Source organism: Oncorhynchus nerka, unplaced genomic scaffold, assembly GCF_034236695.1.
Source record: "Oncorhynchus nerka isolate Pitt River unplaced genomic scaffold, Oner_Uvic_2.0 unplaced_scaffold_728, whole genome shotgun sequence".
In the NCBI taxonomy this organism is placed as follows: Eukaryota; Metazoa; Chordata; class Actinopteri; order Salmoniformes; family Salmonidae; genus Oncorhynchus; species Oncorhynchus nerka.
In genome coordinates, this window is record NW_027040462.1 from 283,384 (window position 1) to 308,731 (window position 25,348).

Consider the following 25,348-nt stretch of genomic DNA (forward strand, 5'->3'; position numbering starts at 1 on the left):
CTCTCTCTCTCTCTCTCTCTCTCTCTCTCTGTCTCTCTGTCTCTCCCTCCCTCTACTCTCCACCTCTCTCTCTCTCTCTCTCTCTCTCTCTCTCTCTCTCTCTCTCTGTCTCTCCCTCCCTCTACTCCACTCTCTCTCTCTCTCTCTCTCTCTCTCTCTCTCTGTCTCTCTATCTCTCTCTCTCTACTCCACTCTCTCTCTCCCTCTCTCTCTCTCTCTCTCTCTCTCTCTCTATCTCTATGAAACCAACACTTTCAGTAAACCTCAGAGCTCGAAATGTATTTTCAAATCTAGTTCGTTTTCAATTTCCGGCAACTGAGCATATAGTCTGTTGGGTATGACAACAACATCAAACCTCAACAACTACAGTTTCCGTTGACATTTTGACAGATCTATAGTGCAGTCTGGAGCCCTGAAATACTGTAGTCAGCTGCCCTGTTTCAGAGGCTGTGCCTTTTGACTGTGTTGCAACATTTCACTTGAACACATTTCACTTTACAACATTTCACTTTTCAACATTACAATTTTCAACATTACATCTTCAGCATTCAGCAAGGATGAAATTAAAAACAGATCAGTGTGTGATAGTTCAAAACAGTTTCTCTTTATTGGCAGTAGGGACTATAAAGTCAATGTCTTACAGTAGGTACAGTATCATTTTCTGTTTAGGTACAGGGCAGTTTAGTGGCATCTTCAAGCCGCTAACTGTCTAGTCAAGGTAGTACAACTCTCAACGTAGTATTCTCAAGGTAGTACAACTCTCAACGTAGTACTCTCAAGGTAGTACAACTCTCAACGTAGTACTCTCAAGGTAGTACAACTCTCAACGTAGTACTCTCAAGGTAGTACAACTCTCAACGTAGTACTCTCAAGGTAGTACAACTCTCAACGCAGTACTCTCAAGGTAGTACAACTCTCAACGTAGTACTCTCAAGGTAGTACAACTCTCAACGTAGTACTCTCAAGGTAGTACAACTCTCAACGTAGTACTCTCAAGGTAGTACAACTCTCAACGCAGTACTCTCAAGGTAGTACAATGTAGTACTCTCAACGCAGTACTCTCAAGGTAGTACAACTCTCAACGTAGTATTCTCAAGGTAGTACAATGTAGTACTCTCAACGTAGTACTCTCAAGGTAGTACAACTCTCAACGTAGTACTCTCAAGGTAGTACAACTCTCAACGTAGTACTCCCAACGTAGTACAACTCTGCACAACACAGGGTAGTAGAGTAACATCCAGGAATATTCCATGTACAGTACAGTAATACAGTCAACAGAACACGTCAGAGCTGTCTAAAGTTCATAGCATGGCTTCAGTACTAAACCCTCAGTAAACCACCAAAACAATTACTCAACACACTGTTTTAGTTTTAGCTAAGTTTTAGATTTTAGTTTTGGTCTGTTGTTTTTTTTGAATAAACACTACAAGAGTTGGAATACAGATGAATGGCAACATATTTCCTCCGCACCAGCAAGTATTCAGTGACCCGATGTCCAGTCGTACAGTAGAAGATAAAACCCCCTTTTCCCCTCCGTAGTAGGAACAACACAAACAGCTGTTTGAGGCCGGCACCTCTCCTTGTGCTGCCCTCCAAACATGTACATTTCATTAAAGCATACATACAATATGTACAGCTTATATCAGATATATAAATAGTTACTACTGTGGTTATTATGGCGGACAAGGAGAGAACGAATCACAACATTCAAGTCCATTAGTAGTACATCAGGGAAGAACTCATAGGCCTGAGTCCTATACACCACCCTCTATTCTAGATAGTTCACTACTTGTGATCAGAGCTCTATGGGCCTGGTCAAATGTAGTGCACTTTAAAGGCTCTAGGGTCCCATTTGGAACGCACCCCTTTGTCCTCCTGGCTAATATGGCCATTAACCCCACATAGTGGATAGATACAACTCTACTAACAGTAAACAATATGCACGGACGGTTAACGTTTTATGTATTCAAAACCTTTTTTCTTTTTTTAAAATCACAAATAATAATACAAAAATCATCCATAAGTACATACAAAAATCATCCATTAGTACATACAAAAATCATCCATAAGTACATACAAAAATCATCCATTAGTACATACAAAAATCATCCATTAGTACATACAAAAAGTGAAATGTTTCTCAATTCATTATCACACAACAAACAACCATCTGTGTCCTCCTTGGTCGAACACTTGCACATTTTCAGCAGCAAGATAGATTCCTATGTGGTCCTTATAGATATGCCTGTCCACATGATGTTTAATGGTCCTTATAGATATGCCTGTCCACATTATGTTTAATGGTCCTTATAGATATGCCTGTCCACATGATGTTTAATGGTCCTTATAGATATGCCTGTCCACATGATGTTTAATGGTCCTTATAGATATGCCTGTCCACATTATGTTTAATGGTCCTTATAGATATGCCTGTCCACATGATGTTTAATGGTCCTTATAGATATGCCTGTCCACATGATGTTTAATGGTCCTTATAGATATGCCTGTCCACATGATGTTTAATGGTCCTTATAGATATGCCTGTCCACATGATGTTTAATGGTCCTTATAGATATGCCTGTCCACATGATGTTTAATGGTCCTTATAGATATGCCTGTCCACATGATGTTTAATGGTCCTTATAGATATGCCTGACCACAATATGTTTAATGGTCCTTATAGATATGCCTGTCCACATTATGTTTAATGGTCCTTATAGATATGCCTGTCCACATGATGTTTAATGGTCCATATGTTTTATAGATATGCCTGTCCACATGATGTTTAATGGTCCTTATAGATATGCCTGTCCACATGATGTTTAATGGTCCTTATAGATATGCCTGTCCACATGATGTTTAATGGTCCTTATAGATATGCCTGTCCACATGATGTTTAATGGTCCTTATAGATATGCCTGTCCACATGATGTTTAATGGTCCTTATAGATATGCCTGTCCACATGATGTTTAATGGTCCTTATAGATATGCCTGTCCACATGATGTTTAATGGTCCTTATAGATATGCCTGTCCACATGATGTTTAATGGTCCTTATAGATATGCCTGTCCACATGATGTTTAATGGTCCTTATAGATATGCCTGTCCACATGATGTTTAATGGTCCTTATAGATATGCCTGTCCACATGATGTTTAATGGTCCATATAGATATGCCTGTCCACATGATGTTTAATGGTCCTTATAGATATGCCTGTCCACATGATGTTTAATGGTCCTTATAGATATGCCTGTCCACATGATGTTTAATGGTCCTTATAGATATGCCTGTCCACATGATGTTTAATGGTCCTTATAGATATGCCTGTCCACATTATGTTTAATGGTCCTTATAGATATGCCTGTCCACATGATGTTTAATGGTCCTTATAGATATGCCTGTCCACATGATGTTTAATGGTCCTTATAGATATGCCTGACCACAATATGTTTAATGGTCCTTATAGATATGCCTGTCCACATGATGTTTAATGGTCCTTATAGATATGCCTGTCCACATTATGTTTAATGGTCCTTATAGATATGCCTGTCCACATGATGTTTAATGGTCCTTATAGATATGCCTGTCCACATGATGTTTAATGGTCCTTATAGATATGCCTGTCCACATGATGTTTAATGGTCCTTATAGATATGCCTGTCCACATTATGTTTAATGGTCCTTATAGATATGCCTGTCCACATGATGTTTAATGGTCCTTATAGATATGCCTGACCACAATATGTTTAATGGTCCTTATAGATATGCCTGTCCACATGATGTTTAATGGTCCTTATAGATATGCCTGTCCACATGATGTTTAATGGTCCTTATAGATATGCCTGTCCACATGATGTTTAATGGTCCTTATAGATATGCCTGACCACAATATGTTTAATGGTCCTTATAGATATGCCTGTCCACATGATGTTTAATGGTCCTTATAGATATGCCTGTCCACATGATGTTTAATGGTCCTTATAGATATGCCTGTCCACATTATGTTTAATGGTCCTTATAGATATGCCTGACCACATTATGTTTAATGGTCCTTATAGATATGCCTGTCCACATTATGTTTAATGGTCCTTATAGATGTAGTGTATATAAATTCCTCCATCATGCATATTCATGACTTGCACCTCCATCACTCGGTCGTGTCATGCCATTGTTATGAACGTCGTCAAGCCGCCCTCTACCGGAGGCATTCTGGACGGAGGCTAACTATTGTTTCGTTAAAATTACACTACAGTGCCTGGAAATACAATGACATTGTAAAAGTAGTCACATATTTAGTAGGAAACAACTTAATGCCAGCATTATCATGCCTTCAAATTTACTTTAGACGTGACAATGTTGTCATTAGCTTGTAAAGTTCGTCAAAAATAGCTAGCAATGCTAACGTTAGCTAGCTAAAATCCAATGGCCTCTCCTTAATTTTAGCTAGCTAGTGAAAGTCAATCTGGCGACATTCAATGTTTTCCTACAATTGATTTGCCTCATTTTGAATTTCATTTGTATTTCCAATCCATTGTAATGCGCTTTTTGATTAAATCTTCATCAGCGCTCATTGACGATGCATTTAGTAAAATGCTCAGTCTGGCACCAGTCCAACATGAACGTTTGAAACAATATTGTGACCAAACTTGCTAAAATTCGAGCCCGGAACACAAATATTACTCTACTTCCCTACTGTTTCAGTGAAATAGTGATATATTCAAATATTACTCTACTTCCCTACTGTTTCAGTGAAATAGTGATATATTCAAATATTACTCTACTTCCCTACTGTTTCAGTGAAATAGTGATATATTCAAATATTACTCTACTTCCCTACTGTTTCAGTGAAATAGTGATATATTCAAATATTCTAAATGAAATAGTGATATATTCAAATATTACTCTACTTCCCTACTGTTTCAGTGAAATAGTGATATATTCAAATATTACTGTTTCCCACTGTTTCAGTGAAATAGTGATATATTCAAATATTAAACTGTTTCAGTGAAATAGTGATATATTCAAATATTACTCTACTTCCCTGTTTCAGTGAAATAGTGATATTTCAGATATTACTTGTATTTCCCTACTGTTTCAGTGATTAAATAGTGATATATTCAAATATTACTCTACTTCCCTACTGAAATAGTGATATATTCAAATATTACTCTACTTCCCTACTGTTTCAGTGAAATAGTGATATATTCAAATATTACTCTACTTCCCTACTGTTTCAGTGAAATAGTGATATATTCAAATATTACTCTACTTCCCTACTGTTTCAGTGAAATAGTGATATATTCAAATATTACTCTACTTCCCTACTGTTTCAGTGAAATAGTGATATATTCAAAATTATTACTTCCCTACTGTTTCAGTGAAATAGTGATATATTCAAATATTACTCTACTTCCCTACTGTTTCAGTGAAATAGTGATATATTCAAATATTACTCTACTTCCCTACTGTTTCAGTGAAATAGTGATACTTCCCTACTGTTTCAGTGAAAATGATATATTCAGATATTACTCTACTTCCCTACTGTTTCAGTGAAATAGTGATATATTCAAATATTACTCTACTTCCCTACTGTTTCAGTGAAATAGTGATATATTCAAATATTACTCTACTTCCCTACTGTTTCAGTGAAATAGTGATATATTCAAATATTACTCTACTTCCCTACTGTTTCAGTGAAATAGTGATATATTCAAATATTACTCTACTTCCTACTGTTTCAGTGAAATAGTGATATATTCAAATATTACTCTACTTCCCTACTGTTTCAGTGAAATAGTGATATATTCAAATATTACTCTACTTCCTACTGTTTCAGTGAAATAGTGAAATAGTGATATATTCAAATATTACTCTACTTCCCTACTGTTTCAGTGAAATAGTGATATATTCAAATATTACTCTACTTCCCTACTGTTTCAGTGAAATAGTGATATATTCAAATATTACTCTACTTCCCTACTGTTTCAGTGAAATAGTGATATATTCAGTTTGAGGTTCCAGGCTACTAAACTATTCTAAATCAGGATCTGTATCACGAGAATAACTGGCTGTTTGTGGGAATCGTCTTGTTGAGTTAGAAACCCTGGTGGAGTTAAGGAAATGACCTCAAGGAAGTCTTGTTTGAAGAGGAAGGAGCAGGGAGGGGTATTTGTTTTGTCTAGAATCCACCCTGAATACTACTCTGCTTCACTAGTGAGACCATAGTGAAATGGAGCGCTATTCAGGATGGATTCCAAGCTAGTAATTGTGCAACTCACTTCAGATTTTTTAGGAATTACCAGAAAAGTTTGAAGGGAGTCATGTCCAATCTACAGTTGAAGTCGGAAGTTTACATACACTTAGGTTGTTGGAGTCATTAAAAGTCATTTTTCAACCACAAGTCGGTTAGGACATCTACTTTGTGCATGACACAAGTAATTTTTTCCAACAATTGTTTAAAGACAGATTATTTCACTGTATCACAATTCCAGTGAGTCAGAAGTTTACATACACTATGTTGACTGTGCCTTTAAACAGCTTGGAAAATTCCAGAAAATGATGTCATGGCTTTAGAAACTTCTGATAGGCTAATTGACAACATGTGAGTCAATTGGAGGTGTACCTGTGGACATATTTCAAGGCCTACCTTCAAACTCAGTGCCTCTTTGATGGGAAAATCAAAAGAAATCAGCCAAGACCTCAGGAAAAAAATTGTAGACCACAAGTCTGGTTCATCCTTGGGAGCAATTTCCAAACACCTGAAGATAGTACGCAAGTATAAACACCATGGGACCACACAGCCGTCATACCGCTCAGGAAGGAGACGCGTTCTGTCTCCTAGAGATGAATGTACTTTGGTGCGAAAAGTGCAAATCAATCCCAGAACAACAGCAAAGGACCTTGTGAAGATGCTGGAGGAAACAGGTACAAAAGTATCTAAATCCACAGTAAAATGAGTCCTATATCGACATAACCTGAAAGGCTGCTCAGCAAGGAAGAAGCCACTGCTCCAAAACTGCCATAAAAAAAGCCAAACTACAGTTTGCAACTCCACATGGGGACAAAGATCATACTTTTTGGAGAAATGTCCTCTGGTCTGATGAAACAAAAATATAACTGTTTGGCCATAACGACCATCGTTATGTTTGGAGGAAAAAGGGGGAGGCTTGCAAGCCGACGAACACCATCCCAACCGTGAAGCACGGGGGCGGCAGCATCATGTTGTGGGGGCGGCAGCATCATGATGTGGGGGTGGCAGCATCATGTTGTGGGGGTGGCAGCATCATGTTGTGGGGGTGGCAGCATCATATTGTGGGGGTGGCAGCATCATGTTGTGGCAGCATCATATTGGGGTGGCAGCATCATGTTGTGGGGGTGGCAGCATCATGTTGTGGGGGTGACAGCATCATGTTGTGGGGGTGGCAGCATCATGTTGTGGGGGGTGGCATCAGCATCATGTTGTGTGGGGTGACAGCATCATGTTGTGGGGTGACAGCATCATGTTGTGGGGGTGGGCATCATGGTGGGGGTGGCAGCATCATGTTGTGGGGTGCTTTGCTGCAGGAGGGACTGGTGTACTTTACAAAATAGGTGGCGTCATGAGGTAGGAATATTATGTGGATATATTGAAGCAACATCTCAAGACATCAGTCAGGAAGTTAAAGCTTGGTCGCAAATGGGTCTTCCAAATGGACAATGGCCCCAAGCATACTTCCAAATTTGTGGCAAAATGGCTTAAGGACAACAAAGTCAAGGTATTGGAGTGGCTAGCACAAAGCCCTGACCTCAATCCTATAGACAATTTGTGGGCAGATTCTGAAAAAGCATGTGCGAGCAAGGAGGCCTACCTAGCCTGACTCAGTTATACCAGCTCTGTAAGGAGGAATAGGCCAAAATTCACCCAACTTATTGTGGGAAGCTTGTGGAAGGCTACCCGAAACGTATGACCCAAGTTAAACAATTTTAAGGCAATGCTACCAAAGACTAATTGAGTGTCTGTAAACTTCTGACCCACTGGGAATGTGATGAAAGAAATAAAAGCTGAAATAAATAATTCTCTCTAATATTATTCTGACATTTCACATTCTTAAAATAAAGTGTTGATCCTAACTGACCTAAAACAGGGCATTTTTACTGGGATTAAATGTCAGGAATTGTGAAAAACTGAGTTTAAATGTATTTGGCTGAGGTGTATGTAAAACTTCTGACTTCAACTGTATGTATTCGGCATTTAGAAGCTACAGTATATCAGCGTTTGAAATCAGGGTCAGATAATCCAGACATTTCTTTTTTATAAGTGTCTGATTGACGTTATCTTTGTAATAATTGTTTTGTTCCAGAGATAAAGTGTGTGGGAATCTACACCATTCAGTCATACAGAGAAAACATCATGTCTAAAAGTACCAAACCATCATGAGTTTACTGTTACACATCAAAACATTATCTTAATATTGTATAAAACTAAAAGCATTATTATTACTATAATTTAATCTATATGATCAACAATTAAACATAACATGTCATTTAAACGCAAACGTTTACATTTTGGTAAAGAAAGATGTCATATCTGTGATGCTTAAAGGCCAACGCAGCCATTTTTATCTCAATTTCAATTAACTGCCTTATTCCAACATCATAGTATGTGTATATATATAAAACACATCGGGGGGAATCATGTTTTTGACTGCACTGGGCCTTTAATGGTCAGCTAAGCTAAGAAATGGAAAATAAATGATATTCTGAAAATAAAAAATAAAAAATGTTTTGTAATTAAGATTGATTTAGTGATGAAATGTCGTTTCAGAGCCAGGGTAGATCACACGCCACCTGATAACAGAGAGCTTTGGTATGGAACATTGGATCACACAGCGGCCATGACAGTTCTCTGTGAATAAGGTAGATCTACAGGTACCTGATAACAGAGAGCTTTGGTATGGAACATTGGATCACACGGCGGCCATGACAGTTCTCTGTGAATAAGGTAGATCTACAGGTACCTGATAACAGAGAGCTTTGGTATGGAACATTGGATCACACAGCGGCCATGACAGTTCTCTGTGAATAAGGTAGATCTACAGGTACCTGATAACAGAGAGCTTTGGTATGGAACATTGGATCACACGGCGGCCATGACAGTTCTCTGTGAATAAGGTAGATCTACAGGTACCTGATAACAGAGAGCTTTGGTATGGAACATTGGATCACACGGCGGCCATGACAGTTCTCTGTGAATAGGGTAGATCTACAGGATGGCCTATAGCAGGGGGCTGCCAAACTCAATTCCTGAAGGGCCGTGTGTCGGCTGGCTTTTTATGTTGGTTATCTGCTTCCAATTCAGTGTGTATAATGGCCACATCCCCATAGTGTAAAGACCTTGGAATGTGTAGTACCGTGCAGACAGGCCCAATCGTTCCCTCACCTTTCATACACTGATCTTTGAATGGATGATCAACATGCTATTAGAGGTATAGTATATGGCAGAGGGGCAGCTTGTTACTGAGAGAAAAGCCAACCTCCAATGGAATATAACAGTCTTCAGAATAATACCCTTTGTGTAACAGCACATAGTTTAAAAAATAAATAAATAATCAGAATTAAAAAAAATATCCTAGTAAAGTCACAAAGACAAGTGCTATTAATTTCAACAGCGTACCTTTTGCTTTATAATAGAAACACCATGGACGATTCAAGGACCACAGACTACCTACCCATCTACTGTAGCACATAGTAGTAAGAGGTCAGAGTGTAGGTATACTACAGAATCAATATCAGGCAATCTGATTGGACAGAGCTGCAGTATCAGAGAGTTTGATTGGACAGAGGCAGGTTGCTCACAACAACGTTTTCAGAAGCAGGGCTGCTCACGAATGACAGGAAGTAGTAGAAGAAGAAGAAGAGGAGGAGGAAAGAGAGGAAGAGAAGAAAGGATACATTACATTCAGAGACATAATCACCTGTCCATACCTCCATCTCTCTCTCTGTAAGGAGACTCAATCAATCAGTCCAGGCTGTCCATACATGTCCACAAAGACAAAGCCCACAAGGACATCTACCATCCAATCGTCACCCGAACATCCACTTCCTCATTAGTCACATGACCTCACAGTCACCAGGTAAGATAGGTCCTTCCCGCTAGGGGGAATTAAATTCCACTTCCTGGAAAAACCTGGCATGTTTAGCGAAAACTTCCTGGCCTCTGTTCATTGGCCGGTGTCGGCGGGCGTGTCTCGAAGAGGCTCAAGGCGTGGTGGACAAACTCGTACTGCTCCCTGTCTGGATCAGACCTCCTCTGAAAAGGACACACAGAGACAAGGCAGCCATTAGAATCCCGGCTAAAAATAACAACATGGACCAGTAACAGTGTTAGCATGTTAGTAACATGCTATGAAATACAAGGAGTGGAAAATCATTTCAATAAACTAAAACCTTCCATCAGTTGCGGCCATGCTACTGTCTGAAATATAATGAATCCATCTCATACTGTCATTTCAATAAACTAAACCTTCCATCAGTTGCGGCCATGCTACTGTCTGAAATATAATGAATCCATCTCATACTGTCATTTCAATAAACTAAACCTTCCATCAGTTGTGGCCATGCTACTGTCTGAAATATAATGAATCCATCTCGTACTATCATTTCAATAAACTAAACCTTCCATCAGTTGTGGCCATGCTACTGTCTGAAATATAATGAATCCATCTCATACTGTGACTGAAAAACATCTCTTATTTTAGTGCTGCTGAACATTTGGAACATTAATTACCAATGTTCTGTCTCATAAAACATTAACCATTTAGGATTCTCTCCAGCTCATTTAATCCTGTGGTAATTAGTCACGATAAAAGGTCATTTAAACTCTTACTCAGTCATCTAAACGGTACAGTGGCAGTTTGCTTCAGTACATTTTGTTCAATGATTAACTAAAGCTCAACCAAGGCAACATTATGAAGTCCTTGATACCCTGTTGAGCTGCAGGCTACTGCTTCATCCTAATGGATGAGTGGTTTATCCTGGAACAGACAGGCTGTGGGAGATATTTCAGCTTAAACCCTGTTCAGGCTCAGGCTCAGGGGATGAGTGTGTGTGTGTGTGTGTGTGTGTGTGTGTGTGTGTGTGTGTGTGTGTGTGTGTGTGTGTGTGTGTGTGTGTGTGTGTGTGTGTGTGTGTGTTTGAAAGAGATAGGAACATATTATCACGTTCTGTCCCTCTCTTGTACAAGTTTCTTAGCATGATTTATGTCACACCCACCTATATCCCCCCTAACATCCATCCTGACTGTCTGTCTGACTGTCCTCACCCAGCCACATCCATCCTGACTGTCTGTCTGACTGTCCTCACCCACCCAGCCACATCCATCCTGACTGTCTGTCTGACTGTCCTCACCCACCCAGCCACATCCATCCTGACTGTCTGTCTGACTGTCCTCACCCACCCAGCCACATCCATCCTGACTGTCTGTCTGACTGTACTAACCCAGCCACATCCATCCAGACTGTCTGTCTGTCCTAACCAGCCATATCCATCCTGACTGTCTGTCTGAGTGTCCTCAACTAGCCACATCCATCCTGACTGTCTGTACTAAGCCAGCCACATCCATCCTTACTGTCTGTTTGCCTGACTGTCCTCACCCAGCCACATCCATCCTGACTGTCTGTCTGACTGTCCTCACCCAGCCACACCCATCCTGTCTGTCTGACTGTCCTAACCAGCCACATCCATCCTGACTGTCTGACTGTCCTAACCCAGCCAAATCCATCCTGACTGTCTGTCTGTCCTAACCAGCCACATCCATCCTGACTGTCTGCCTGACTGTCCTAACCCAGCCACATCCATCCAGACTGTCTGTCTGACTGTCCTAACCTAGCCACATCCATCCTGACTGTCTGTACTAAGCCAGCCACATCTATCCTGACTGTCTGTTTGTCTGACTGTCCTCACCCAGCCACATCCATCCTGACTGTCTGTCTGACTGTCCTCACCCAGCCACACCCATCCTGACTGTCTGTCTGTCTGACTGTCCTAACCAGCCACATTCATCCTGACTGTCTGTCTGACTGTCCTAACCCAGCCACATCCATCCTGACTGTCTGTCTGTCCTAACCAGCCACATTCATCCTGACTGTCTGTCTGACTGTCCTAACCAGCCACATCCATCCTGACTCTCTGTCTGACTGTCCTAACCCAGCCACATCCATCCTGACTGTCTGTCTGTCCTAACCAGCCACATCCATCCTGACTGTCTGTCTGACTGTCCTAACCAGCCACATCCATCCTGACTGTCTGTCTGACTGTCCTCACCCAGCCACATCCATCCTGACTGTCTGTCTGACTGTCCTCACCCAGCCACATCCATCCTGACTGTCTGTCTGTCTGACTGTCCTAACCCAGCCACATCCATCCCGACTGTCTGTCTGACTGTCCTAACCCAGCCACATCCATCTTGACCATCTGTCTGACTGTCCTAACCAGCCACATCCATCCTGACTGTCTGTTAGTCTGACTGTCCTAACCCAGCCACATCCATCTTGACTGTCTGTCCTAACTCAGCCACATCCATCCTGTCCGTCTGTCTGTCTGTCCTAACCCAGCCACATCCATCCTGACTGTCTGACTGTCTGTCTGTCCCCACCTAGCCACATCCATCCTGACTGTCTGACTGTCCTCACCCAGCCACACCCATCCTGTCTGTCTGACTGTCCTAACCAGCCACATCCATCCTGACTGTCTGACTGTCCTAACCCAGCCAAATCCATCCTGACTGTCTGTCTGTCCTAACCAGCCACATCCATCCTGACTGTCTGCCTGACTGTCCTAACCCAGCCACATCCATCCAGACTGTCTGTCTGACTGTCCTAACCTAGCCACATCCATCCTGACTGTCTGTACTAAGCCAGCCACATCTATCCTGACTGTCTGTTTGTCTGACTGTCCTCACCCAGCCACATCCATCCTGACTGTCTGTCTGACTGTCCTCACCCAGCCACACCCATCCTGACTGTCTGTCTGTCTGACTGTCCTAACCAGCCACATTCATCCTGACTGTCTGTCTGACTGTCCTAACCCAGCCACATCCATCCTGACTGTCTGTCTGTCCTAACCAGCCACATTCATCCTGACTGTCTGTCTGACTGTCCTAACCAGCCACATCCATCCTGACTCTCTGTCTGACTGTCCTAACCCAGCCACATCCATCCTGACTGTCTGTCTGTCCTAACCAGCCACATCCATCCTGACTGTCTGTCTGACTGTCCTAACCAGCCACATCCATCCTGACTGTCTATCTGACTGTCCTCACCCAGCCACATCCATCCTGACTGTCTGTCTGACTGTCCTCACCCAGCCACATCCATCCTGACTGTCTGTCTGACTGTCCTCACCCAGCCACATCCATCCTGACTGTCTGTCTGTCTGACTGTCCTAACCCAGCCACATCCATCCCGACTGTCTGTCTGACTGTCCTAACCCAGCCACATCCATCTTGACCATCTGTCTGACTGTCCTAACCAGCCACATCCATCCTGACTGTCTGTTAGTCTGACTGTCCTAACCCAGCCACATCCATCCTGACTGTCTGTCCTAACTCAGCCACATCCATCCTGTCCGTCTGTCTGTCTGTCCTAACCCAGCCACATCCATCCTGACTGTCTGACTGTCTGTCTGTCCCCACCTAGCCACATCCATCCTGACTGTCTGACTGTCCTCACCCAGCCACATCCATCCTAACTGTCTGTCTGTCTTATCCCAGCCACATCCATCCTGACTGTCTGTCCTAACCCAGCCACATCCTTCCTGTCTGTCTGACTGTCCTAACCCAGCCACATCCATCCTGTCTGTCTGTCTGTCCTAACCCAGCCACATCCATCCTGACTGTCTGACTGTCCTCACCCAGCCACATCCAGCCTGACTGTCTGTCTGTCTTATCCCAGCCACATCCATTCTGTCTGTCTGTCTGTCCTAATCCAGCCACATCCATCCTGTCTGTCTGACTGTCCTAACCCAGCCACATCCATCCAGACTGTCTGTCTGACTGTCCTAACCCAGCCACATCCATCCTGACTGTCTGTACTAAGCCAGCCACATCCATCCTGACTGTCTGTTTGTCTGACTGTCCTCACCCAGCCACATCCATCCTGACTGTCTGTCTGACTGTCCTCGCCTAGCCACATCCATCCTGACTGTCTGTTAGTCTGACTGTCCTAACCCAGCCACATCCATCCTGTCCGTCTGTCTGTCTGTCTGTCTGTCTGTCCTAACCCAGCCACATCCATCCTGACTGTCTGACTGTCCTAACCAGCCACATCCATCCTGACTGTCTGTTTGTCTGACTGTCCTCACCCAGCCACATCCATCCTGACTGTCTGTCTGACTGTCCTCGCCTAGCCACATCCATCCTGACTGTCTGTTAGTCTGACTGTCCTAACCCAGCCACATCCATCCTGTCCATCTGTCTGTCTGTCTGTCTGTCTGTCTGTCTGTCTGTCCTAACCCAGCCACATCCATCCTGACTGTCTGACTGTCCTAACCCAGCCACATCCATCCTGTCTGTCTGACTGTCCTAACCCAGCCACATCCATCCTGTCTGTCTGACTGTCCTAACCCAGCCACATCCATCCTGTCTGTCTGTCTGTCCTAACCCAGTCACATCCATCCTGTCTGTCTGACTGTCCTAACCCAGCCACATCCATCCAGACTGTCTGTCCTAACCCAGCCACATCCATCCTGTCTGTCTGACTGTCCTAACCCAGCCACATCCATCCTGTCTGTCTGTCTGTCCTAACCCAGCCACATCCATCCTTTCTGTCTGTCTGTCTGTCTGTCTGTCTGTCTGTCTGTCTGTCTGTCTGTCTGTCTGTCTGTCCCCACCTAGCCATATCCATCCTGACTGTCTGACTGTCCTCACCCAGCCACATCCATCCTGACTGTCTGACTGTCCTCACCCAGCCACATCCAGCCTGTCTGTCTGTCTGTCTTATCCCAGCCACATCCATTCTGTCTGTCTGTCTGTCCTAACCCAGCCACATCCATCCTGTCTGTCTGACTGTCCTAACCCAGCCACATCCATCCAGACTGTCTGTCCTAACCCAGCCACATCCATCCTGTCTGTCTGACTGTCCTAACCCAGCCACATCCATCCTGTCTGTCTGTCTGTCCTCACCCAGCCACATCCATCCTGACTGTCTGTCTGTCTTATCCCAGCCACATCCATCCTGACTGTCTGTCCTAACCCAGCCACATCCATCCTGTCTGTCTGACTGTCCTAACCCAGCCACATCCATCTTGTCTGTCTGTCTGTCCTAACCCAGCCACATCCATCCTGACTGTCTGACTGTCCTCACCCAGCCACATCCAGCCTGACTGTCTGTCTGTCTTATCCCAGCCACATCCATTCTGTCTGTCTGTCTGTCCTCACCCAGCCACATCCATCCTGTCTGTCTGACTGTCCTAACCCAGCCACATCCATCCAGACTGTCTGTCTGACTGTCCTAACCCAGCCACATCCATCCTGACTGTCTGTACTAAGCCAGCCACATCCATCCTGACTGTCTGTTTGTCTGACTGTCCTCACCCAGCCACATCCATCCTGACTGTCTGTCTGACTGTCCTCGCCTAGCCACATCCATCCTGACTGTCTGTTAGTCTGACTGTCCTAACCCAGCCACATCCATCCTGTCCGTCTGTCTGTCTGTCTGTCTGTCCTAACCCAGCCACATCCATCCTGACTGTCTGACTGTCCTAACCCAGCCACATCCATCCTGTCTGTCTGACTGTCCTAACCCAGCTACATCCATCCTGTCTGTCTGACTGTCCTAACCCAGCCACATCCATCCTGTCTGTCTGTCTGTCCTAACCCAGCCACATCCATTCTGTCTGTCTGACTGTCCTAACCCAGCCACATCCATCCAGACTGTCTGTCCTAACCCAGCCACATCCATCCTGTCTGTCTGACTGTCCTAACCCAGCCACATCCATCCTGTCTGTCTGTCTGTCTAACCCAGCCACATCCATCCATCCTTTCTGTCTGTCTGTCTGTCTGTCTGTCTGTCTGTCTGTCTGTCTGTCTGTCTGTCCCCACCTAGCCATTTCCATCCTGACTGTCTGACTGTCCTCACCCAGCCACATCCAGCCTGACTGTCTGTCTGTTTTATCCCAGCCACATCCATTCTGTCTGTCTGTCTGTCCTAACCCAGCCACATCCATCCTGTCTGTCTGACTGTCCTAACCCAGCCACATCCATCCAGACTGTCTGTCCTAACCCAGCCACATCCATCCTGTCTGTCTGACTGTCCTAACCCAGCCACATCCATCCTGTCTGTCTGTCTGTCCTAACCCAGCCACATCCATCCTGTCTGTCTGTCTGTCTGTCTGTCTGTCTGTCTGTCTGTCTGTCTGTCTGTCTGTCCCCACCTAGCCATATCCATCCTGACTGTCTGACTGTCCTCACCCAGCCACATCCATCCTGACTGTCTGACTGTCCTAACCCAGCCACATCCATCCTGACTGTCTGTCTGTCCTCACCCAGCCACATCCATCCTGTCAGTCTGTCTGTCTGTCTGTCTGTCTGTCTGTCTGTCTGTCTGTCTGTCTGTCTGTCTGTCTGTCCTAACCCAGCCACATCCATCCTGACTGTCTGACTGTCCTAACCCAGCCACATCCATCCTGTCTGTCTGACTGTCCTAACCCAGCCACATCCATCCTGTCTGTCTGTCTGTCCTAACCCAGCCACATCCATCCTGTCTGTCTGACTGTCCTAACCCAGCCACATCCATCCAGACTGTCTGTCCTAACCCAGCCACATCCATCCTGTCTGTCTGACTGTCCTAACCCAGCCACATCCATCCTGTCTGTCTGTCTGTCCTAACCCAGCCACATCCATCCATCCTTTCTGTCTGTCTGTCTGTCTGTCTGTCTGTCTGTCTGTCTGTCTGTCTGTCTGTCTGTCTGTCTGTCCCCACCTAGCCATTTCCATCCTGACTGTCTGACTGTCCTCACCCAGCCACATCCAGCCTGACTGTCTGTCTGTCTTATCCCAGCCACATCCATTCTGTCTGTCTGTCTGTCTGTCCTAACCCAGCCACATCCATCCTGTCTGTCTGACTGTCCTAACCCAGCCACATCCATCCTGTCTGTCTGACTGTCCTAACCCAGCCACATCCATCCTGTCTGTCTGTCTGTCCTAACCCAGCCACATCCATCCTGTCTGTCTGTCTGTCTGTCTGTCTGTCTGTCTGTCTGTCTGTCTGTCTGTCCCCACCTAGCCATATCCATCCTGACTGTCTGACTGTCCTCACCCAGCCACATCCATCCTGTCTGTCTGACTGTCCTAACCCAGCCACATCCATCCTGTCTGTCTGACTGTCCTAACCCAGCCACATCCATCCTGACTGTCTGTCTGTCCTCACCCAGCCACATCCATCCTGTCTGTCTGACTGTCCTAACCCAGCCACATCCATCCTGTCTGTCTGACTGTCCTAACCCAGCCACATCCATCCTGTCTGTCTGACTGTCCTAACCCAGCCACATCCATCCTGACTGTCTGTCTGTCCTCACCCAGCCACATCCATCCTGTCTGTCTGACTGTCCTAACCCAGCCACATCCATCCTGTCTGTCTGACTGTCCTAACCCAGCCACATCCATCCTGACTGTCTGTCTGTCCTCACCCAGCCACATCCATCCTGACTGTCTGACTGTCCTAACCCAGCCACATCCATCCTGACTGTCTGTCTGTCCTCACCCAGCCACATCCATCCTGTCTGTCTGACTGTCCTAACCCAGCCACATCCGTCACGGACACCGACATCTTGCTTCCAGACAAACTAAACACCTTCTTTTCCCACTTTGAGGATAATACAGTGCACTGTACACTGACCAAGGATTGCGGACCCCCTCTCCTTCTCTGTGGCCGATGTGAGTAAGACACTTAAACGTGTTAATCCCGCAAGGCAGCTGGCCCAGATGGCATCCCTAGCTGCGTCCTCAGAGCATGAGCAGACCAGCTGGCTAGTGTGTTTACGGTCATATTCAATCGCTCCCTATCCCAGGCTGCTGTCCCCACATGCTTCAAGATTTTCAACCATTGTTCCTGTACAAAAGAAGGCAAAGATAACTGAACTAAATTACCATCGCACCATAGCACTCACTTCTGTCATCATGAAGCACTTTGAGAGACTAGTCAAGGATCACATCACCTCCACCCTACCTGACACAATAGACCCACTTCAGTTTGCATACCGCCATAACAGGTCCACAGACGATGCATTCACCATCACACTGCACACTGCCCTATCCCATCTGGACATGAGGAATACCATAGTACCCTCCAAACTCATCATTAAGCTTGAGACCCTGGGTCTTGACCCCGTCCTGTGCAATTGGGTCCTGGACTTTCTGACGGCCGCCCCCAGGTAGTGAAGGCAGGAAACAACATCTCTGTCCTAACCTAACAACATTGACGGGATAGATGTGGAGAAGGTGGAAAGTTTTAAGTTCCTGGGCATACACATCACAGACAAACTGAAATGGTCCACCCACGAAACAGCTCCTCTTCAACCTCAGGAGGCTGAAGAAATTTAGCTTGTCACTGAAAACCCTCACAAACTTCTACAGGTGCACAATTGAAAGCATCCTGTCGGGAAATATCACCGCCTGGTATGGCAACTGCTCCGCCCACAACCGTAAGGCTCTCCAGAGGGTAGTGAGGTCTGCACAACGCATCACCCCGGGCAAACTACCTGCCCTCCAGGACACCTACACCACCCGATGTCACAGGAAGGCCATAAAGATCATCAAGCACATCAACCACCCGAACCACTGCCTGTTCACCCCGCTATCATCCAGAAGGCGAGGTCAGTACAGGGGCATCAAAGCTGGGACCGAGAGACTGAAAAACAGCTTCTATCTCAAGGCCATCAGACTGTTAAACAGCCATCACTAACACTGAGCGGCTGCTGCCAACATACTGACTCAAATCATTGGCCACTTTAATAAATGGATCATTAGTCACTTTAAACAATGCCACTTAAATAATGTTTACATATCTTACATTACTCATATCATGTCTGTACAGTACATTATACCATCTGCTGTACCTTGCCGATGCCGTTCGGCCATCACTCGTCCATATATTTATATGTACACATTCTTATTCCATCCCTTTACATTGTGTGTATGAGGTAGTGGTTGTGGAATTGTTAAATTACATGTTAGATATTACTGCATTGTCGGAACTAGAAACACAAGCTTTTCGCTACACTCGCATTAACATCTGCTGAACATTGGACCTATTCCACATACTGTCTAATACACCAGGTGTAGGTAACTCACCTGTCTGCTGTAAACATATTGTGTTACATTGGACCTATTCCACATACTGTCTAAAACACCAGGTGTAGGTAACTCACCTGTCTGCTGTAAACATATTGTACTACATTGGACCTATTCCACATACTGTCTAATACACCAGGTGTAGGTAACTCACCTGTCTGCTGTAAACATATTGTACTACATTGGACCTATTCCACATACTGTCTAATACACCAGGTGTAGGTAACTCACCTGTCTGCTGTAAACAGACAGCTGCCTGGACCTATTCCACATACTGTCTAATACTCCAGGTGTAGGTAACTCACCTGTCTGCTGTAAACATATTCTACTACATTGGACCTATTCCACATACTGTCTAATACTCCAGGTGTAGGTAACTCACCTGTCTGCTGTAAACATATTGTGTTACATTGGACCTATTCCACATACTGTCTAATAAACCAGGTGTAGGTAACTCACCTGTCTGCTGTCAACATATTGTGTTACATTGGACCTATTCCACATACTGTCTAATACACCAGGTGTAGGTAACTCACCTGTCTGCTGTCAACATATTGTGTTACATTGGACCTATTCCACATACTGTCTAATACACCAGGTGTAGGTAACTCACCTGTCTGCTGTCAACATATTGTGTTACATTGGACCTATTCCACATACTGTCTAATACACCAGGTGTAGGTAACTCACCTGTCTGCTGTAAACATATTGGGTTACATTGGACATATTCCACATACTGTCTAATACACCAGGTGTAGGTAACTCACCTGTCTGCTGTAAACATATTCTACTACATTGGACCTATTCCACATACTGTCTAATACTCCAGGTGTAGGTAACTCACCTGTCTGCTGTCAACATATTGTGTTACATTGGACCTATTCCACATACTGTCTAATACACCAGGTGTAGGTAACTCACCTGTCTGCTGTCAACATATTGTGTTACATTGGACCTATTCCACATACTGTCTAATACTCCAGGTGTAGGTAACTCACCTGTCCGCTCTGAGCTGACACACAATCCCCAGCACATCTACCACTCCCTCCAGCTCCAACTGACGACAGCCTATCGTCGTGGCGATGAAGCAGCCCGTTCGGCCAATCCCTGCGCTACAGTGTACGATGACGGGTCCCTGCGATGGGGAGCCCGTCCTGTCCTCCTCCACGTCTCTCATCAGCTGGAGCAGGGGCTGGGCGCTGTCTGGGGTCTTATGGTCCGGCCACGATGTGTACCAGTAGTGCTTCACCACACGACTCTGGGCCCCTTGCTGTGAATGAGACAAAGACACACACAGAGTTTGAGTAAGATCAAGATTGTGGTTTCAGTCTAGTTTAAAGTAACTGTCCAGTGTTAACAAATTTGTATGAAATATGAGCTATAATCAATGACAATGTGAGTGAAATAGTTTTCCTTCTAAACATTTTTTATAAATTATGTTATAAAGCAGCTTTTCTGTTTTGGAATGGTGTGGTCGTACCCCAACCACAGAATGGTCTGGTCGTACCCCAACAACAGAATGGTGTGGTCGTACCCCAACAACAGAATGGTGTGGGTGTACCCCAACAACAGAATGGTGTGGTCGTACCCCAACAACAGAATGGTGTGGTCATACCCCAACAACAGAATGGTGTGGTCGTACCCCAACAACAGAATGGTCTGGTCGTACCCCAACAACAGAATGGTGTGGTCGTACCCCAACAACAGAATGGTGTGGGTGTACCCCAACAACAGAATGGTGTGGTCGTACCCCAACAACAGAATGGTGTGGTCATACCCCAACAACAGAATGGTGTGGTCGTACCCCAACAACAGAATGGTCTGGTCGTACCCCAACAACAGAATGGTGTGGTCGTACCCCAACAACAGAATGGTGTGGGTGTTCCCCAACAACAGAATGGTGTGGTCATACCCCAACAACAGAATGGTGTGGTCGTACCCCAACAACAGAATGGTCTGGTCGTACCCCAACAACAGAATGGTCTGGTCGTACCCCAACAACAGAATGGTGTGGGTGTACCCCAACAACAGAATGGTGTGGTCGTACCCCAACAACAGAATGGTGTGGGTGTACCCCAACAACAGAATAGTGTGGGCGTACCCCAACAACAGAATGGTGTGGTCGTACCCCAACAACAGAATGGTGTGGTCATACCCCAACAACAGAATGGTGTGGTCGTACCCCAACAACAGAATGGTCTGGTCGTACCCCAACAACAGAATGGTGTGGTCGTACCCCAACAACAGAATAGTGTGGGCGTACCCCAACAACAGAATGGTGTGGGCGTACCCTAACAATAGAATGGTGTGGGTGTACCCCAACAACAGAATGGTGTGGGTGTACCCCAACAACAGAATGGTGTGGGTGTACCCCAACAACAGAATGGTGTGGGTGTATACCGGTCATAAAAAATATTAATGCAAGTAGATCGCTGATTGGTCAGTTCATCCTCTGAGAAAATAGCATTTTGGAAACGGTCTGTTTGAAATAAATGTTTCAGGTGTTTTTTTTAAGTGTTTTATTTTCTCCAAAGTATGCTTTGGTCACAAATACGAGTAGGGCCTATAGGATGAGTCAACATTATTTGGGTATGAGTCAACAAAACATGAACTTTTAAAAGTGTAGATTTCCAATGGAGAGTTAATGAAGTGTATAGAAAATAGATAGAAACCCACAGCAACCCAGTACGGTCAATGGGTTCCATCCCGAAGTGAAAAGTACCTTCAGGTTGAGGGTCCGACAGGTGTAGTTGTCACACTCTGTCACGTTGTTAATGAGCACCTCCACCTTGCCATAGATACCACGCCTCTCTGGCCAGTACAGAACACATTTCTGGAAGAGACAACATCATTGATCATTACACATGTTATCGTATCACCAATCATTATTGATCCATTAAACCCTGTCAATAACACATGATAAACAGGATTATGTCATGTAATCCTGTCAAATTTACATGTGTAGAATCACGTATATATTTGTTTACACCTATCTATGAGTTCCTGTGTGTGTGTGTGTGTGTGTGTGTGTGTGTGTGTGTGTGTGTGTGTGTGTGTGTGTGTGTGTGTGTGTGTGTGTGTGTGTGTGTGTGTGTGTTAGGGTTGAATATTTTCCCGAGTTAAAAAAAAAAAAAAATCACCCTGAGAATAAATCACTTTTCTCCCAGTCATTCTCAAGCATAGAAACCATATAAATATACTTAAAAATGTCATTTGATTAGAGCTTTGATCAGCATGACAAATCAAGCCTGATGCTACCTGAGACTGATGCTACCTGAGACTGATGCTACCTGAGCCTGATGCTACCTGAGCCTGATGCTACCTGAGCCTGATGCTACCTGAGACTGATGCTACCTGAGACTGATGCTACCTGAGCCTGATGCTACCTGAGACTGATGCTACCTGAGACTGATGCTACCTGAGACTGATGCTACCTGAGACTGATGCTACCTGAGACTGATGCTACCTGAGCCTGATGCTACCTGAGACTGATGCTACCTGAGACTGATGCTACCTGAGACTGATGCTACCTGAGACTGATGCTACCTGAGCCTGATGCTACCTGAGCCTGATGCTACCTGAGCCTGATGCTACCTGAGCCTGATGCTACCTGAGCCTGATGCTACCTGAGCCTGATGCTACCCGAGCCTGAATATTAGCTGACTGCTTGCTGTCTGGGAACAGCTCTGTCTCAGCTGTCTGGGAACAGTTTAGCTGTCTGGAAACAGCTTTCAGTGTTATTTTTCCCGGGGAAAAGGGACTGGGTTCGGGCGGTAAATCTCTGTAACCCATGCTCCCGCTATCCAACCCTAGTATGTGTGTGTGTGTGTGTGTGTGTGTGTGTGTGTGTGTGTGTGTGTGTGTGTGTGTGTGTGTGTGTGTGTGTGTGTGTGTGTGTGTGTGTGTGTGTGTAACAGACGTGAAAGGCCTGAATATAGGCTAAACACACACACACTGTGTGTGTGTGAGTGAGTGAGTGAGTGAGTGAGTGAGTGAGTGAGTGAGTGAGTGAGTGAGTGAGTGAGTGAGTGAGTGAGTGAGTGAGTGAGTGAGTGAGTGAGTGAGTGAGTGAGTGCACCCGTACCTCGTTCTTTTCCCTGAGCTTGGTGATCATGATGATGACAGGACAGTCTTCCTGCCAGGCCATCTGCCAGAAATCATTCACTGTGTTGATCATGGGACCCTGGGTGGCGATGTAGGCCTTCTCATCGCCTAGGTAACCCTGCAGAGGTTAGAGAGAGGTAGGGAGGGAGGGAGGGAGGGAGGGAGGGAGGGAGGGAGGGCTATTAGTTAACTGGTACACAGGAATTCTTGACTGGACCAAAAGAGTTTTTGTAAACCGTCATTAGACTGGGGACTTGTTAAGGCTGATGAATGGACAGGTTGTTTAGACAGCAGAGTCACGAACCCATTCATTAGGTGTTTGTATTTCTGTCTTAATGTGTGCGGCTATTTATTTATTTATTTTTTATTTAACCTTTATTTAACTAGGAAAGTAAGTTAAGAACCAATTTACAATGACGGCCTACCGCGGCCAAACCCGGACCACGCTGGGCCAATTGTGCACCGCCCTATGGGACTCTCAATCAGCAGGTCTGATTATCCTCTATGGTGTTAGCTACTGTCCAGGGAGAGAGAGATAAACCACAGCAGGTCTGATTATCCGCTATGGTGTTAGCTACTGTCCAGAGAGAGAGAGATAAACCACAGCAGGTCTGATTATCCTCTATGGTGTTAGCTACTGTCCAGAGAGAGAGAGAGATAAACCACAGCAGGTCTGATTATCCACTATGGTGTTAGCTACTGTCCAGGGAGAGATAAACCACAGCAGGTCTGATTATCCTCTATGGTGTTAGCTACTGTCCAGAGAGAGAGAGATAAACCACAGCAGGTCTGATTATCCTCTATGGTGTTAGCTACTGTCCAGGGAGAGAGAGATAAACCACAGCAGGTCTGATTATCCTCTATGGTGTTAGCTACTGTCCAGGGAGAGAGAGATAAACCACAGCAGGTCTGATTATCCTCTATGGTGTTAGCTACTGTCCAGAGAGAGAGAGATAAACCACAGCAGGTCTGATTATCCTCTATGGTGTTAGCTACTGTCCAGAGAGAGAGAGATAAACCACAGCAGGTCTGATTATCCTCTATGGTGTTAGCTACTGTCCAGAGAGAGATAAACCACAGCAGGTCTGATTATCCTCTATGGTGTTAGCTACTGTCCAGAGAGAGATAAACCACAGCAGGTCTGATTATCCTCTATGGTGTTAGCTACTGTCCAGAGAGAGAGAGAGATTATCCTCTATGGTGTTAGCTACTGTCCAGGGAGAGATAAACCACAGCAGGTCTGATTATCCTCTATGGTGTTAGCTACTGTCCAGAGAGAGATCAACCACAGCAGGTCTGATTATCCTCTATGGTGTTAGCTACTGTCCAGAGAGAGATAAACCACAGCAGGTCTGATTATCCTCTATGGTGTTAGCTACTGTCCAGGGAGAGAGAGATAAACCACAGCAGGTCTGATTATCCTCTATGGTGTTAGCTACTGTCCAGAGAGAGAGAGATAAACCACAGCAGGTCTGATTATCCTTTATGGTGTTAGCTACTGTCCAGGGAGAGATAAACCACAGCAGGTCTGATTATCCTCTATGGTGTTAGCTACTGTCCAGAGAGAGAGAGATAAACCACAGCAGGTCTGATTATCCTCTATGGTGTTAGCAACTGTCCAGAGAGAGATAAACCACAGCAGGTCTGATTATCCTCTATGGTGTTAGCTACTGTCCAGAGAGAGAGAGATAAACCACAGCAGGTCTGATTATCCTCTATGGTGTTAGCTACTGTCCAGGGAGAGAGAGAGATAAACCACAGCAGGTCTGATTATCCTCTATGCTGTTAGCTACTGTCCAGAGAGAGAGAGATAAACCACAGCAGGTCTGATTATCCTCTATGGTGTTAGCTACTGTCCAGAGAGAGAGAGATAAACCACAGCAGGTCTGATTATCCTCTATGGTGTTAGCTACTGTCCA

General features: G+C 44.8%; 1 protein-coding gene across 1 annotated transcript in view; it reads right to left on the reverse strand.

The window, feature by feature from the left end:
- Window positions 1-8,393: 8,393 nt before the first annotated feature.
- Window positions 8,394-25,348, reverse strand: part of LOC135571146 (receptor-type tyrosine-protein phosphatase R-like) — a 51,823-nt gene continuing 34,868 nt past the window's right edge. The window contains exons 8-11 of the mRNA XM_065016940.1: window positions 23,410-23,547; window positions 22,048-22,158; window positions 20,324-20,595; window positions 8,394-10,289 (exon numbers count right to left, since the gene is read on the reverse strand). Of these exons, the coding sequence (XP_064873012.1) occupies window positions 10,238-10,289; window positions 20,324-20,595; window positions 22,048-22,158; window positions 23,410-23,547 (573 nt within the window). The 3' untranslated portion in view covers window positions 8,394-10,237. The remainder of the gene's footprint in view (window positions 10,290-20,323; window positions 20,596-22,047; window positions 22,159-23,409; window positions 23,548-25,348) is intronic.